The following is a 16906-nucleotide window of genomic DNA, read 5'->3' on the forward strand; positions in this document are numbered from 1 at the left end:
AACTCCTTTTATGATCTTCATTCTTCCCAGAAGTGGCAGTGTGTTCTGTCCATGTTGATTTTTGTTAATAAAAGTGTTGAAAAAAAGACTGTAAAACTCACTGTTAGCCCTACACATAGCATGCTATTGTTCCAAAGATGTGATTCGAGTGTGAGAGAGACAAGGACAGACACAATTTTCAGGCACCACTCAGCAATATGCTTCATTGGATAAAGATGATGCTACACCAGCTGGTACCCAGATCCTGATATTTGGTCATATTCTATTGTATACTGTCTGGTCCAGTCCACAATAACAGGACGGAAGAGGCCACAGCATCGAAATTCAAAGAAGTCTATAACATTCCTTATACATCCATGGCTAAAAACAGGAGCCCAAAAAGAAAAGCATTTTGTTAGTACAAATTAATACAAGTTCAGTACAATTTTGTTCATAGACACATTTTTAAAAACTCTTGCAAGAAAAAACAATGTATCACTGTAATATATACAAGTGTTAATGTTTCTCCACAGCTCTGACAACACTGACTTTATTCCTTTGCTAATTTAAAATTTTACAGTTATCATTCTTGTACCATATCTAATTCTTGATAAAAACCTTCCTTGATTGGTGGCTTTTTTTTTTTTTTTTGTAAAAAAGGCAAACTATCTCCAAAATTGAGAAAGGAAGTAAAAGACAAAATTATTTTACATAGGATGAATTTGGTAGTGCACCTAAGGGTAATGATTTTTGTTGTTGTTGTTTGCTTTTTGTGGTACTGGGGATGGAACCCAGGGGTGTTCTACCTCTCAGCTACACCCCTAGCCCTATTTATTTTTATTCGTTATTTTGAAACAGGGTCTTACTGAGTTGGAAAGGGCCTCACTCTGTATGAGGCTGTCCACAAACTCAGATCCTCTTGTCTCAGCCTCCCAAATACTGGGATTATAAGCATGCGCCACCATGCCTGGGTTTAAGGGTAATGATTTTTAGAAAGAAAAATGAAAAGGATAAGTTCAGGGAATTTTAGAACTCCAATAACACCTTTGGAAGAGAACTTATGTTACACTTTGTATAATTATTGGACTGATAATTTGCTCTCTTTTTTATAAAAAGCTGTTTGCCTTTTATAAGTATACAATAACACTACTAAAGACTGAGTGTAATAGCTTACAAAAAATCAGCTTTAAAAATTTCATGTAATCAGAAAACTATTTCTTATTGGAACACACACACACACACACACACACACACACACACACACACACACACACACACCCGGGCATACTAGTTCATGCCTGTAATCCCAGTACTTAGGAGGCTGAGACAGGAGGATCATAGGTTCAAGACCAGCCTCAGCAATTGAGTGAGACCCTCAGTAAATTAGTGAGACCTTGTTTCAAAATAAAAAATAGTGTTTGGGAAGCTAAAATAGCTCAGAGATAGATGCTCCTGGGTTCAATCCCCAGTAACCAACCCCATTCCCTCTCTCTATATATATAGAAAGATTATATATATATATGTGTATTTTAAAATATATTTAAAAGTATGTATGTTAAAAGAGATATTCTATGTTACAGTGTTATGAGGAACCAATGCTACTTCTACAAAAATCATAAATTCAGTAGTAATTAAAAGCTAGTTTACATATGCTAAGCAAAGTAAATATATCCTGTTTTATATTTATTGCCCATTGAAAGAAAACACTTGTCTTTGCTATATTCACTAGACAATGTCTGCTTACTAAGGAAGTTTATATGACAAGGGAAAATATTAAACTTACAAATATATACTTACTTAAATGGGCTTTCAATTGATGTTGTTGTGACTTTAAAGTGCTTATATCTTCTGGCATTCATTCTTTCATTTGTAGTAATACCTAAACATGATATCTAAAAGGAAAGAGAAAGCAACCTATTAAATAAATAAAGTTGAACTTCAAGAGCGAAACATGATGCAATATGTTTTTGGTTTACCACCAGCTCATCAAACTAGTATCATGTGAAAAGTAGCCAGTTAAATCTGATAGACATTCAAAAATAGTTTACTTGGCACTGTGAACCATGGACAGATGAACACTAAATATATAGACAACGTTTATATCAGCCTCATTTGAAATGAGCTTTTAAAAATTCTTAATTTTCTAAAGACTTTTGAATATTGATATTTTTCATCAAAGGAAACCAAGAGTTTAAAAAGAAAGCCTACAGAATGGGAGATCTTCACCAACTATTACTCTGATAGAGGACTAATATCTAGAATAAACAAATAAAAGACTTAACACTAAAATTAATCAAGAAATGGGCAATTGGATTAGATACTGTACAAAAGAAGACATACAAATGCTCAATAAATATATGAAGAAATGTTGAAGATCATTAGCAATCAGAGAAATACAAATTAAAACTACACTGAGATTTCACCTAACCCCAATCAGAATGGTAATCATCAAAAAGTCAAATTAAAAATGCTGGTGAGGATGTACTGTTGGTGGAATGCAAATTTGCCCAGCCACTATGTAGATTAATGTGGAGATTCCACAGAAAATTGGAAATGGATCCACTATATGATCCAGCTACACCACTCTTGGGTATCTTTCCAAAGGGACTGAAGTCAGAATATTATAGTAATATATGTGTATCTATATTTATAGCAGCACAATTCACAACAGCCAATTTATGGAATCAATCTGGGTGTCCATCAACAGATGAATGAGTTCTAAAAGTAAGGAATATACACACAATGGAATTCTACTCAGCAATAAAGAACAAAATTATATCACTGGCAGAAAAATGGAAGAACCTGGAGAACATTATTTTGAGTTAAGCCAGTCACAGAAAGTGAAGGGTCGTATGTTTTTATCATAATGCAGACACTACGTGGGGGAACTGGGATAAAAGGATTTCAAATAATGGAGGAGAAACTCCAGTGGAGGGGAAGGGGAAGGGAGAGGATAAAAAAGGAATGACTTCCACTGACATTATGTATGTATATGAGATGACCCATGTTAATCTCAATATCCTGTATGGAAAAGGGGGGAGTGAGGAAGGAGCTGGGAGAAAGCCCACCCAATGTGTTGTGCATGGATGTAACCATCACTATGAGCTACACTATGTTGTGAGACTACAATGCACCAATAAAAAGTATAAATAGAGCTGGGAGTGACAGTGCACGCTTGTAATCCCCGCGCTTGTGGAGGCGGAGACAGAGGATTGCACAGGTTCGGAGCCAGCCTTGCTGGTTTAAGAGACCCTGTTTCCAAATAAAAATATAAAATAGGTCTGGGAGTGTAGCTCGGAGGTTGAAGGGTTTCCAGGAACCCCAGTACCACCAAAATATAAAAAATAAAGAAAGAATAAAAAATTGGGAAGGGGGTGTAGCTCAAGGGTAAATGTCTCTGAGTTCCATCCCCAGACCCGCAAAAAAAAAGTATAAATAAATAAATAAAACAGCACAATTAAAATAAGAACAAAATTAGCTAAGTGTAGTGGTGCATGCTTGTACTCCCTGCACATGGGAGGTTGAGACAGGAGGGTTGCACAGATTCAAAGCCAGCCTCAGCTACTTAGTGAGGCTCTCAGCAACTTAGTGAGACCCTGTTTCCAAATAAAGTATAAAATAGGTCTGGAAGTGTAGCTTGGAGGTAGAGAAGCCCCTGGGTCCCACCCCCAGTTACACACACACACACACACACACACACACACACACACACACACACACACACACACAAAGAACAAAATTAACAGCATTATAAATCCAAGCTCAGACATACCAACTGAATGTACCTGAATATGGAATTAAGAGAAAAATTTCTTCTAAGATTAGAACAATACTGAACAAAGTTTGTAATATGAGACAAGAAGAAAGAAATACATGAAATAAAGAAAAGTAAATAAAAATTAAAATTAATCCTTGAAAAGTCAGAATGATTAGGGAACAAGAAGAGTTTCTCAAGCCAGGCGTGGTGGTGCATGCTTGTAATCCCAGCATTTGGGAGGCTAAGACAGGAGGATCACGGTTTGCAGCCAGCCTCAGCTACTTATTGAGGCCCTCTGCAACTCAGTGGGACCCTGCTGAAAAATAAAGAATAAAAAATAGGGCTGGGGGTGTTGCTCAGAGATAGAGTGCCCCTGGATTCCATCCCCAGTATCATATAAATAAATAAATAAATAAATAAATAAATAAATAAATAAATAATTTCTCAGCAAAGTGAATCAGAAAATAAAGAACAAATAATGTACTTCCACATACCTGGTACATCTGACACATGAGTAATACAGCCACCCACATGAAATGAAAAACACTATTTAGAAACATCCAAAACATCCAAGGCGAACATGTGGCAATCTGAGTAATGTAAGTCCAAAAGCCATCCTTGGTGTAGGTGGTCTCACAGTGAAGCCCCCAGTCTAAGACCAAAACAGAATAGACTCATGTTTATTCAATAATCATTTACGTGACTCATGTAGGAATTTGTGTTTGTACTACTTAGAAAATGAGATCCAACAGTCTTAGATTTAATTGGTAATATTCAAAAAAAATTTTTTACTATTAAATAGCCCCATTATACATTAGTTGGAGGAAAAATTTCAAAGACAGAAATAGAAAAGCAGGAACCAATCTTAAAATTACTGTACTGTAAGAATAAACAGATTTGATTGGTATTGCATATACACAATACTTGCATGAACATTTTCTTTAAATAAAAGTAAACGCCGGGCGTGGAGGCGCACACTTGTAATCCCTGCGCTTGGGAGGCGGAGACGCTGGTTCGGAGCCAGCCTTGCTGGCTTAAGAGACCCTGTTTCCACATAGAAAAGTTAAAAAATAGGTCTGGGAGTGTAGCCCGTGGGAGTGTATCCCGGAGGTAGAAGGGCTTCCAGGAACCCCAGTACCACCAAAAAAAAAAAAGAAAGAAAATGAATGAATTAATGAATGAATAAATGAATAAATAAATAAATAAATAAAAGTAAGATGATAGCTCAGTTAGGTTTTGTTTGTTTGTTGGAGCAAGGGAAATGTAACACAATTGGATCACCTTGCTAAGCTAGGCTTTCTCAAACACAGAATCTCCTACTTTTTAAGAACTGCTGCCATAGAATTACTTCTATTGGCAGCAAAGTGAATCAGAAACTTCGTCAAGCTCTTTGACCAAATCTTTCTTTTAATCTCTATTTGAAGAAGTAGTCTCTGTTTGTATATTAGGGTAACAGAACTGATTTTTATTTTTTATTATTTTTCTGGTGGCTGGGGATTGAACCCAGAGGCATTCTACCTCTAAGCTACACTTGCAGCCTGACTTTTTATATTTCTTATTTGGAAATAGAGTCTCACCAAGTTACTGAGAGCATCACTAAGTTGCCAAGGCTGACTTTGAACCTGTGATCCTCCTGCCTCATCTCCCAAGCAACTGGGATTTACAAGCACATACCACCACACCTGCCAAGAATTGATTACTTTTAATATCTCAGTTTAAAAAGACTAAGAAACCATCCTTCCAAGACTTCTGTATAAACTGGGGTCTAATATATCCACAGGTACTCTTCATCAAGCCCCCAAGGACAGTAACTAGCATGTTCATTTAAACTCTTTCCCAGACTAGGTTCTCAATGCAATAAAAATATTTCCTCAAAGGTATTGACATACATGATCAAATGAATGACAACTTATCTTAAAAAGGTAACTTCTGATGAACTTAGTAATATTCCCTACCAGTCAATAATTATGCCTTACTTTTTAAAATATTTCAAATTCGTATCAAACTAGGTAACAAGTATTTTTATATGTTTGTAAACAAATATGCTTTCACAGCATACCTTGTATATATGTAAAATGAGTATTTAACTCTCCCTGTTCACTTTTAACTGACAAAATTTTCCTTGCTGGTCTGTTCTTGGTTACCTACACCGTTGGCCAGTCATATCTCTACTCAAGAAATCTTCCCAATAGAATACAACAGGATGAGACTCTGAAATCACTATTAATATCTCTTGCTAGATACTGTTTTGCAAGTATTAAGTGTAAAATGTTGAACTGACAATTAGTTTAACTGTGGATGGCTTCTAATTTGTTTTAATTCTGTGGACTGTGTTTAAACAATTTAAAACTTTATTATTGATTCTGAGATACTGAGTACTGCACAGTTGTCACTTTACTGAATGTGCACAACAGTTCTGTGATGTTTATAGGATATACCCTGGGATAGTTTCAGAGGCTGGAATTAAAGTTGATCTCTTATCATAAGAGAAAAATTCAAATTCTGTGCAAACTTATCTCCAAGAATATTTTCTCAACTGTTTTGCAAGAAACCAGCACAAGTATCAAATCTGTATTTTAGACTACTAGAGTAAAGCAAGCACTTGATAGGAAATGTTGGTGTGTTTTTCTAGAAGCTTTTCAAAGCCTATTAAACTGGTACATTTTACAGAGGACACACATGGAAAAGGCAGTTAACTGATCACTGTTTGGCTGTACTTAATCTTGATCATACTTGGTACATCTGTATCATGTGCCTTTATGCTTCATAAGGTGCCCTGAAGCCATATTTTGTTAAGACTTTTTTCATTATATAATTTATTAATATAAGCATAATCTAAGTATGCAAACATTTATGTTTTAAGAAGGCAAAAAGTTAATTGTACTCACAAGAAATACAACCATATATCATCCAGCAGATCATAAAAAGCAAGAAGAATAGGTAGCCCATAAAGTATCTGTGGTTGCCTGCACCTAAACAACACAGAAGCAATTCTTTTCAACTAATAAAAAAAACAGTGGTAATACACTTTTTGGGTTTGGTTATACAATGAAAGGTGTGATACAAGTTGGACAATAATCACATTTAATTATTTAAAAAATGGTTTTTAAGAAAATAAATTTTAATAAGTCTTAAAATAAGAATGTTTATAATTATGCACAAAGATGTAATGACAGCAAATGATGTTCATTCTGAAGGCAAGAGTCCCAATCAAATCACAGATGCAACCTTCAATCCTACTGTTTTATGAGGTTTAAAAACATCCTATTTTATCCTTACTTTTATAAGCCTTATAATCCAAATTTGTAAAGGCTTCTACCTATCATCCACACAATCTTTGTAATATTTCCCTTCTGTCACTTCATAAAATCATCAGGGCAATCTCTCAGATCACTGATAGTTCAGCTCCTGGGATTACACCATTCTTCAACAATGGGGTGCAACAATGGGGTGTATATAGAGAGTCCTTATCTGTCATTCCTCTCTGCCTCTATCCATAACATTTCAGATATGGCTATTGCCTTACTTTCCCCAGTTTTTAAATTAAAAAAAAAAAAAAAACAGTATTTTTTTTTAACCTCCTTAACAATTTCATTGTTACCCAATGGAGAAAATAGGAAAGAGAGCACAGAAAGAATGGATACTGAAATGAATACAAACTTTTCTTTTTTTCTTTTGGTGGTACTGGGGTTCCTGGAATCCCTTCTACCTCCGGGCTACACTCCCAGACCTATTTTTATACATTTTATTTTGGAACAGGGTCTCTCAAGCCAGCACAGCTGGCTTCGAACCTGCGCAATCCTGTCTCTGCCTCCCAAACGCAGGGATTACAAGCGTGCGCCACCACACCCGGCTAAATACAATCTTTTCTAAACAATAATTTTGTCATTTTTCTCCCTCTTAGTTGACTAGCAGCTATTTTTGTCAAGAGGAAGATAACCAAGGAGATCAAGGGAATAAGAATGAACTATCTACCATTTACTTTAATACTGTAATTCACTAGTAACTAAAGTCACTTAAGTGAACAATATGTATTTAGAAATGAATAACATTACTCACCTACACAGTTACCCACCCATGGGCAATGATGATCAAATTTTGCTATACAGCGGTTACACACACCACAATGTTTGGACCTCACCGGTTTCCGTATCTGTGGATAGGCATGGTAAAGTATTATGAAAGACGCTGTTTATAAAAGAAAGCTGAACAATGTTTTCTTAAAATGCAGCTATGAAAAATCAAAACTATATTTTTGAACAAGATGATACTGAGATTTCCAAATCAATAAATCCAAAGAAAAAGTATTATTTTACTTTATGAATTTTCAATGGTAACAGCAAAGACTAAAAGAATAACACTGCTCCAGAATATACACTCTTAAGACTAGAACAGAACCAAATTATTAGAATTACCAAATAAAAGCTGTGTGTGGTGGCACATGCTTGTAATCCCAGCATTTGGGAGGCTAAGACAGGTGGATCACAGTTCGCAGACAGCTTCGGCTACTTAGTGAGGCCCTTTGTCTGACCTGTTTCAAAAATAAAGCAACCAAGGCAGGTGTAGTGTCGCACACCTGTAATCCCTGGGCTTGGGAGGCTAAGACAGGAGGATCGCACAGGTTTGAAGCCAGACTCCCCTACTTAGTGAGGCTCTCAGCAACTTAGTGAGACCCTGTTTCCAAATAAAATATAAATAAATAAGTCTGGGAGTGTAGCCCGGAGGTAGAAATGCCCTGGGTTCCATCCTCAGTAGCACTAAATAAATAAATAAATAAATAAATAAATAAATAAATAAATAAATAAAGTGAACCGGTTTAAAAAAAAAGCTGGGCGGTGGGGGGTGTATCCTGGAGGTAGAATGCCCCTGGGGTTCCATCCCCAGTACAAAAACAAAAAGAAAAAACAACTAAGAATTAAACACCAACATGATAGTGTGATCAATGATACTGTATTTAATTCATATCCCTCAAATTTCTGAATAATAAAAAATCACTCTTTAGGCTTCTGAATGAAGCATTTGACCAATGGTCATGATACTGGCTGATCTTTAAGTGCCTCCTGAAATCTCAGCATTTTCCTTGCTGAAATTTTCAAACACATCTAAGAAAGTAAATAATGCTTATAGAGTTTAGATAGTCATTATTTCTTGCAAAATCATAAAATCCATTATTTAACATGATAGGCAATAAGGAATTGTTTATGATGTTTATTTGAAGTGTCTTGAAATGCTTTTTTAACCTAAATTATGTTAAATCAGCTAAAGAAATATAAAAACTTACTGTTGATCTTCAAAGAACTAGCACTTTCAATGCTAGATAACATAAGAGCTAGAGGGAAGGGTGTGTGTGCGCGTTACTGGGATGGAACCCAGGGGCATTCTACCTCCGAGCTACACCCCCAGTCTTATTTTTTTATTTTTAATTTTGAAACAAGATCTCACTAAGTTGCAGAGGGCCTCACTAAGTAGCTGAGGCTGTTGGCAAACCTGCAATCCTCCTGTCTCAGTCTCCCAAGTACTGGGAGTACACGCGTGCACCATCACGCCCAGCTTAAACTAGAGTTCTTAACCCATGAGAAAAATAAAATTTACAATATCCTATATTGATTACACTGCTGTTTCAATAAAAAGCACTACCATCACCCCCATTATTTTGCATAAGGTTTTACAAGATTTTGAAATACCCAGGAAAAGGCCTAAGTAGACTGGGTAGTTCTTTTATCTACTAAAATTATCTGTGAACTAAAGGAAAGGATAAGTTGTTCATTACAGACACAAGACTAAATCTGTTTAGGAGAAAGAATTAAGATACATCAAATAATTACTACCCTCACTTTCGACCATCGGCTACAATTCCTTTTTTTAAACACAAGTCAACAATCTCAACAACAGACTAAACAGGTAAGGGGTGAATAACTTGGTTTCAAGGTCTTAGTCATAACAGTATCCTTGGTTCACTACCAGAGTAATTCCTTTTCAAAAACTCTGACTTACAGATCTTCTTAGAAATTTGTCTGTTTATCAAAGTGAAGCATTTCCATATAGCACAAAGTGAAAACTACCCCTTAGATGTGAATCATTTTATAACAAAATCTGCTCTTTATGAGATTATCTATCCCAAAGTACATGACTTATAATATATAAAAAAGGGTTTATGCTATAACAAAAAGTTTTGTTCTTTTCATCAGATACTTAACAATGAAACTGCTATTTGTGTTAAATCAATGCTTTAGTTTGCCATAAGGCAACTTTATCCTCACTGTATACTTGACTCTGAAACAGACTAGTACTTCCACAGAAGTGCACTTTACCAAAACATTCTAAGAGTTAAAAAGAACAACATTAATCTTATAAAATACACACTGTAAACACAGGGGAAAAAATCTTTTTAAAGAATGTCTGAATGAATATACAGAAGAATCTAATTATACTGCTGAATAAATCTACCCTAGAATTTAAAATACCATAAAGTTGCTGCCAAAATATAAAGCAGTATATATTTTAAATATTCAAAACTGTAACTGGTCAAACATTAAGTGAAAAAAAGAAGAATGTGTAAAATTAGAGCTCTGCTTCAAAAACTCACTCTGTAATCTTAAACTAAGTCCACTACTTAGTTTACTTAAAGTTTATAACTTATAAGTATAAAGGAGCATTTAATTTCATGTTGGAAGCACTTCAATTTCAGGAAAACATAATTTAACCACTGTGGCAGTCAGTCTATAAAATTTTCATACTTGTAAAAAATTATTAAAATATATAAATAGCCTATAAAATACTATAGAAAACTGACATCTACAATAAACTAAACAATGTCAGTATTACCATATTTGACTTTATAAACAAATGCTATTTAACTATTATATGACTTGGTTGAAAGTGATCACTTTAAAATAGGGTCCAAAGTTGCACAAATACTTCTATTCAGACAAATAATACTCATATTCAACTTGTTAGGAGGTCATGCTGTCTGAAAAGTTATTCAATAAATTCTCCCATTTTGACTTTTAAATTCAAGAATGAATTTCCTGTCAGGCATGGTGGCGCGCACTTGTAATCCCTGCACTTGGGAGGCAGAGACAGGAGGGTCGCGCAGGTTCGAAGCCAGCCTCGCTGGCTTAAGAGACCCTGTTTCCAAATAAAAATATAAAAAATAGGTCTGGGAGTGTAGCCCGGAGGTAGAAGGGTTTCCAGGAACCCCAGTACCACAAAAAAAAAAAAAAGAATGAATTTCCTTAAAACGTAATTAAGACATTTATTTGAAAATCACAATAAACTTGATTTTAAATATCTTATCACTAAGTTTTTAATTTTCTGAATTATAATTTAAGAGGTGAAAAGAGAATAAGAATGAGTATGAATAAATAGCACTTTTGAATCAAAGCACAGTCAAGATCTACTACTGCAGTACAAGCATACTGGGAAGGAGACGATACTTTTGTACCATGGACTAAATAAGCGTTATTTTGGGGAGGTAAAAAAGTAAAAATGTGCTCAGCAAAAAATAAAAATCTTTTATCCACACCCTATACCCTCTCTGCTATGCTATTGACAGGAGGAAAAGGAGACAAGGAAGAACAATAAGAAAATACTACCAAACAGGTACTGCAGAATATACTGAGGTCCAGACTTCCAGTCTCTGCAAGTTCGACTATAGTCTGCGAATGAAAAAAGTTATTTTATTAAAAAATTAATAAAGCTTTGCCTTTACTGACTCAATAAACTTGATGCTTATGTTTAATTTTCCAATATTTTCAGGTCAAAATAATAAATAAAACCTTTTACTCATTTCTCTCTGCCATTTCATTACAATATGAATGCTAAAGAATATCAGGGTAGCAATTTCTATGTAGCCTAGAAAAATGGGGATTAGCCCATAAGAATTTGCCTTAGTCTATAGTGTGCAGGAATAATTAAGAATTTCTGTTTTTAAAGAATGGATAAAACAGCTCTTAAAATAATCTGTCTCTAATCCAGTTCTCTACTTAGGTAACAACTTTCATAAATTTGGTTTCAAATACATGGGTTATGGCAAAGAGATACCCTGGGTAACATATACAAATATTTAGTTACTGAAATGATGTATCTGAACTATCAGTTTACCAGCTTTCTATTTGTAAAGTCATTCAACACATACGTACTGAATGCCTATTATTTTCTGGGGGGCTGTACAGAGATGTCTACGATACTGCATGTGTCTCTCAAAGTCATCACAATAGTCATCTAAGGTAAACATGAATTATAAAATGTCAGAAATGCAAGGACAGGCATCAAAAGCCGCAAGAGTGATCACAAAATAAAATACACATGGTTTCAATTTAGTTTCAAGCTCCTTTATATTTTAAAAACTTCTTCCTTTGTATTTGAAATATCTACTATAACTATGGATGATTGAGCAGTTAGGCATGTACATTTTGCTACCTTTTTCTTTTGCTCTTCTGTAGCTTTAATAATCCCTGGATCTGATTTCCAAGATTTTCCAAAATTGTAGAAAAGTGCAACACTATTGGCAAGGAATGGAAGATGAATAAATAAGAAGTTGAGATGTAGCTAAGGTTAAGGAATCTAAAGAAGCAATGGTAAGTGTGTTCTTATATATAATTTACAATCCATAAAATTTTACAAAAGATATCTAACAATCAAAAAATTGCAAGTTTTAAAATCAAAACCTATTTTCCCAATATGTTCATAACTAAGTTAAAAAAGTAAAAATGTGGCTTCTTTATGAACCATATAGCTTTACCTGATACTCTGTCAGTGAATATATTAAAAATTCAGTGAGTGAGTGAGTGAGTGAGTGTGTGTGTGTGTGTGTGTGTGTGTGTGTATCCCATTGTGTACTGGAGATTGAACCCAGAGCCATTCTACCTCTGAGCTACATCCTCAGCCCTATTTTTTCTTCTTTATTTTCAAACAAGGTCTAAGTTGCAGAGGGCCTTAATAGCTGAAAACCTACAATTCTCCTGTCTCATCCTCCCAAGTTCTGGGATTACAAGCATGAGCCACCACGCCTGCCAGCGAGTAGATTATTAAGATCACAAAAATTAAGGGATTTTTCATATTCAAGGTTATTAAATGTATACTTTTATCTACATGTATTAAAAATCTCTATATATTTATCAAATACTTCAGATAAATCCACATATTTAAAAAAAACTGCCTTAAAATAGAAAAACTAAAAAACCAAAAAATTTCTCTTTTACTTTGTTTGAACATGTTTATGTTGTCCTTAATTCTATAAAAGATATTTATAAACCTGCTTAAAACAGAAACAGTATTTTTGTTCACATTTTTCTACTAATAAAAATATAAAAAATGTATTATATAAATGACTTATAAATTTAAGTGAAGAATCGAAAACTTTTTTTTTTTTTTGGTGGTACTGGGGTTCCTGGAAACCCTTCTACCTCCGGGCTACACTCCCAAACCCATTTTATATTTTTTTACTTGGAAACAGGGTCTCTTAAGCCAGCGCGCTGGCTACGAACCTGCGCGATCCTCCTGTCTCCACCTCCCAAGCATGGGGATTACAAGTGTGCACCACCATGCCCGGCTCAAAAACTATTTTTTTTTTTTTTTTTTTTTTGGGTGGTACTGCGGTTCCTGGAAGCCCTTCAACCTCCGGGCTACACTCCCAGACCTATTTTATATTTTTATTTGGAAACAGGGTCTCCTAAGCCAGCACGCGGCTGGCTTCGAACCTGCGTGATCCTCCTGTCTCTGCCTCCCAAGCGCGGGGATTACAAGCATGCGCCACCACGCCCGGCCCGGCTCAAAAACTATTTTAAATAATGATATAAAAATAAAATAATGCTGCTAGAGCAATACATTTCTGAGACATGAAACACTTGGTAAGTCAATGTGGTGACATATACCTGTAAGTGCCTGGGAGGCATGAAATATACTAGATCTTATCATTAATGAGGTGTTTTGACTAAACTGAAGAATAGTTATGGGGGCTAATTCCAACATCATTCTATCTCTAAGAGTGGGTAGAATAAAACTTCACATAAAACCTTTAACAAGATCTCAGGACAGCAAACCTCTGTCCTAAGCAAGAATGTTCGATTAAGCTCTATTAAAGGAAAAGTACATAGAAATGTAGCAAAATTGTATTACTGGGGAGATAATTCCTTGTACCAAACAGGACAAAAAAAAACCCTTAAAAATTGGTCCATAATATATCAAAGAAAATGTCAAATCAGAATAAGCTTGAGCAGGTTAATCATGAATACTATAAGATAAAATTAAATAGCATAACAATTATACTTTAAAAAGTCAAACAAGAAAGAGGTGCACAGCATTCACAAGACAAAGCATCCAGCCTAGAAGGAAGTACAATCTAAAGACAAAAGCAAATTAAATGAAGATGCTTCGTAATTAAAATGAGTTATATAAAGAGCTTAAAGATGATAAAACAATCTGAACCAGATGAAAAGGATGATACTAGAAATAAGAGAACAAACAGAGATCAAGGCCTATTACATAACAACTGAACTAACAAATCACAGAAATGAATTCATGGGAGCATAAAAAGACTAAGATAATACAATAATGAGAGTAAGATCATAAATCCAGATCTCAAAGATAACTCAACATAATGGCAATTTTATCCATGAAATAGAAAATGCAACACATAGAAAAGAAAGAGATCATAATATAAGAGATTTCAGAAAAAGCAAGAAAAGCTTCATTTTTGTTATATATATATAACATATATACACAAATATATAATACAAAAATATATAAGAAAAATATAACCTCCATTTTATATGTCATACACTGAAAAGATATTCTGTATATTAAGAAAATCTGAAGGACAAAGATTAACATCCTCTAGAACATTCTGATTGTTTTTCATCTTAATGATAAAGAACATCTTTTTGAGTAAAATTCTCTTTTAAAAAAATCTTTTAAAACCAGGCATGGTGGCGTACACCTGTAATCCCAGCATTTGGGATGCTGAGACAGGAGGATCACAGATAGCCTCAGGTACTTAATGAGGCCTTTCACAACTCAGTGAGAGCCTGTTTCAAAATAAAAAATAGGGCTGGGGGTATAACTCGGAGGTAGAAACCCCTGGGTTCCATCCCCAGTGCTGGAACAAAACCTTTTCAAATATGTTTCTGAGCTGTTAGAGAAAAAGAACTCCTTGATCCCCAGACGTGATAAACAAGAGCATTTTAAATTAGTTACTCTGTAAATATAATGTAGTATTTTTATTATATCCTAATGAGATCATATCATTAAGTCTTAGGATAGCATTTTCATAGTAATTTAATCACCCCCATATATAGCATAACTGATAAAACTATCACCCTATTTAGACTGGATATTCAACCTGTTTCCACTTTTTCCTTACTATAAATAATCCTGTTAGAAAAATCCTGGTAAATAATCTTTGATGTTATATCTTTTAAGTATTATTTATTTAAGTTATGGGTAAGAGATCAAGGGCTATTTTTATTATTTATTTATTTATTTATTTATTTATTTATTTATTTATTTATTTTTGTGGTGCTGGGGATGGAACCCAGGGGCTTTCTACCTTCAGGTTACACTCCCAGACCTATTTTCTATTTTTATTTGGAAACAGGGTCTCACTAAGTTGCTGAGAGCCTCATTAAGTAGCTGAGGCTGGCTTCAAACCTGTGCAATCCTCCTGTCTCGGCCTCCCAAGTACTGGGATTACAAGCATGCACCACCATGCCCGGCTAAGGGCTATTTTTAAAGTCCTATTTCTACACTGTCAAACTGCTCCCCAGGAAGGTTTATGAATTAAAAATTTATGATCAGACTGTAAAAAGAACATTCAAAGATACTCAATCAGGTAAAATAGCTGTGTTCTACACCAAACTTGTGATACTTGGCTGCCTATGTGATTTTAAGCAAAATATACATCTTTTCTGAGCCTCAATATTTTAATCCATTAGAAAACAGCATTAATATCTGTGTGTCTATTTTATCTCAAAAAATTATTCTGAGCCGGGCACAGTGTCATACACCTGTAAACCAAATACTGACAAGAAAGGCTGACAAGAGGATCACAGGTAAGGCAAGCCTCAACAACTCAGTGAGATCTTGTTTCAATAATAAAAAAATAAAATAGACTGGGGGTATAGCTAAGAGGTAGAGTTCCCCTAGGTTCAATCCCTAGCACTACACACATGAAAAAAAAAAAAAAACTTATCTGAAAACCAAGTAAAATAATATATCTGAAAGAACTATAAACCTAAAACCACTGAAAATGAGGTACATATGAGGCAATAATTTTGTGAATAGTAGAATATTAAAATAATTCATATTAATGTGTAATAGAGCAACACTTAAGTAGCTTACTAAATTGAATATTACGAGAAACCAAAATAAAGTTTATACTATTCATTTTCATGTCTTATAACTGCCAAATCAATCTTCATATAACTTTTTCAGACCCTAGATGAACATGCACAAATTATAAAAACTTGAGCCAACCATTGTACATTCTTAGAATAAGGTGACAATCTACTTTCTTATTTTTGCTCCCAGACTATGAACAAGTATCCTTTCTGTGGTCTATTTAGTGACACATATTTGTACATTCTGTGGATTTTGACACTTAAAAGGGCACCTAAGCCAAGTTGCCAAAGTGCTACCTAAGGTTCCTAAGCACAAGGAGGCTGTGGTGTGCATTACAGAGAAAACACAGATTAGCTTTACTGAGGAATGCATATCATTGCTCTTGGCTGTGAATTCAATGGTAATGATCAATATTATATACTGAGTAAAGTTTTTAAAAACAGAAATATAGTAACACAATGTATTGACTAGTTGTCAAAAATGTTTTGACTAAAGTCTCTCAGGAACCTAATCCCATATTTCCCTTACAAATAAGGGTTCAGTATTTTCTAATTCAGTGCTTACAGTAACTACAGAAAAAACTGTGGATAATGAAAATAAACTGATTCTTTTTTTTCAAAATTAGTCTTGATCAGTTTTAATTCCATATGTACTCATGCACAAGCAAAGTGGTAGAAGCAATAGGAAAAGAGACTAAGGTCATCAACAGAGGTAGCTTGACAGCTTCCATCATTTACCTCTGTACCCTAATCAGTACATTGTATCATGAGCCTCAGGGCTCTTTCCTGTCTACTATCCTTTGTGTTTCCATTATAACTTATTCTATGCCCT

General features: G+C 34.6%; 1 protein-coding gene across 1 annotated transcript in view; it reads right to left on the reverse strand.

Moving 5' to 3' along the window:
- Window positions 1–221: 221 nt before the first annotated feature.
- The window catches only part of ZDHHC17 (zDHHC palmitoyltransferase 17), a gene marked incomplete at both ends in the record, with an annotated part of 80396 nt that continues 63711 nt past the window's right edge, over window positions 222–16906 (reverse strand). Inside the window, 7 exons of the mRNA XM_080706562.1 lie at window positions 222–360; window positions 1777–1871; window positions 4231–4388; window positions 6625–6708; window positions 7796–7889; window positions 11332–11394; window positions 12158–12280. Of these exons, the coding sequence (XP_080562688.1) occupies window positions 222–360; window positions 1777–1871; window positions 4231–4388; window positions 6625–6708; window positions 7796–7889; window positions 11332–11394; window positions 12158–12280 (756 nt within the window). The remainder of the gene's footprint in view (window positions 361–1776; window positions 1872–4230; window positions 4389–6624; window positions 6709–7795; window positions 7890–11331; window positions 11395–12157; window positions 12281–16906) is intronic.

This window comes from Muscardinus avellanarius (assembly GCF_963383645.1).
Source record: "Muscardinus avellanarius genome assembly, chromosome: 11".
In the NCBI taxonomy this organism is placed as follows: Eukaryota; Metazoa; Chordata; class Mammalia; order Rodentia; family Gliridae; genus Muscardinus; species Muscardinus avellanarius.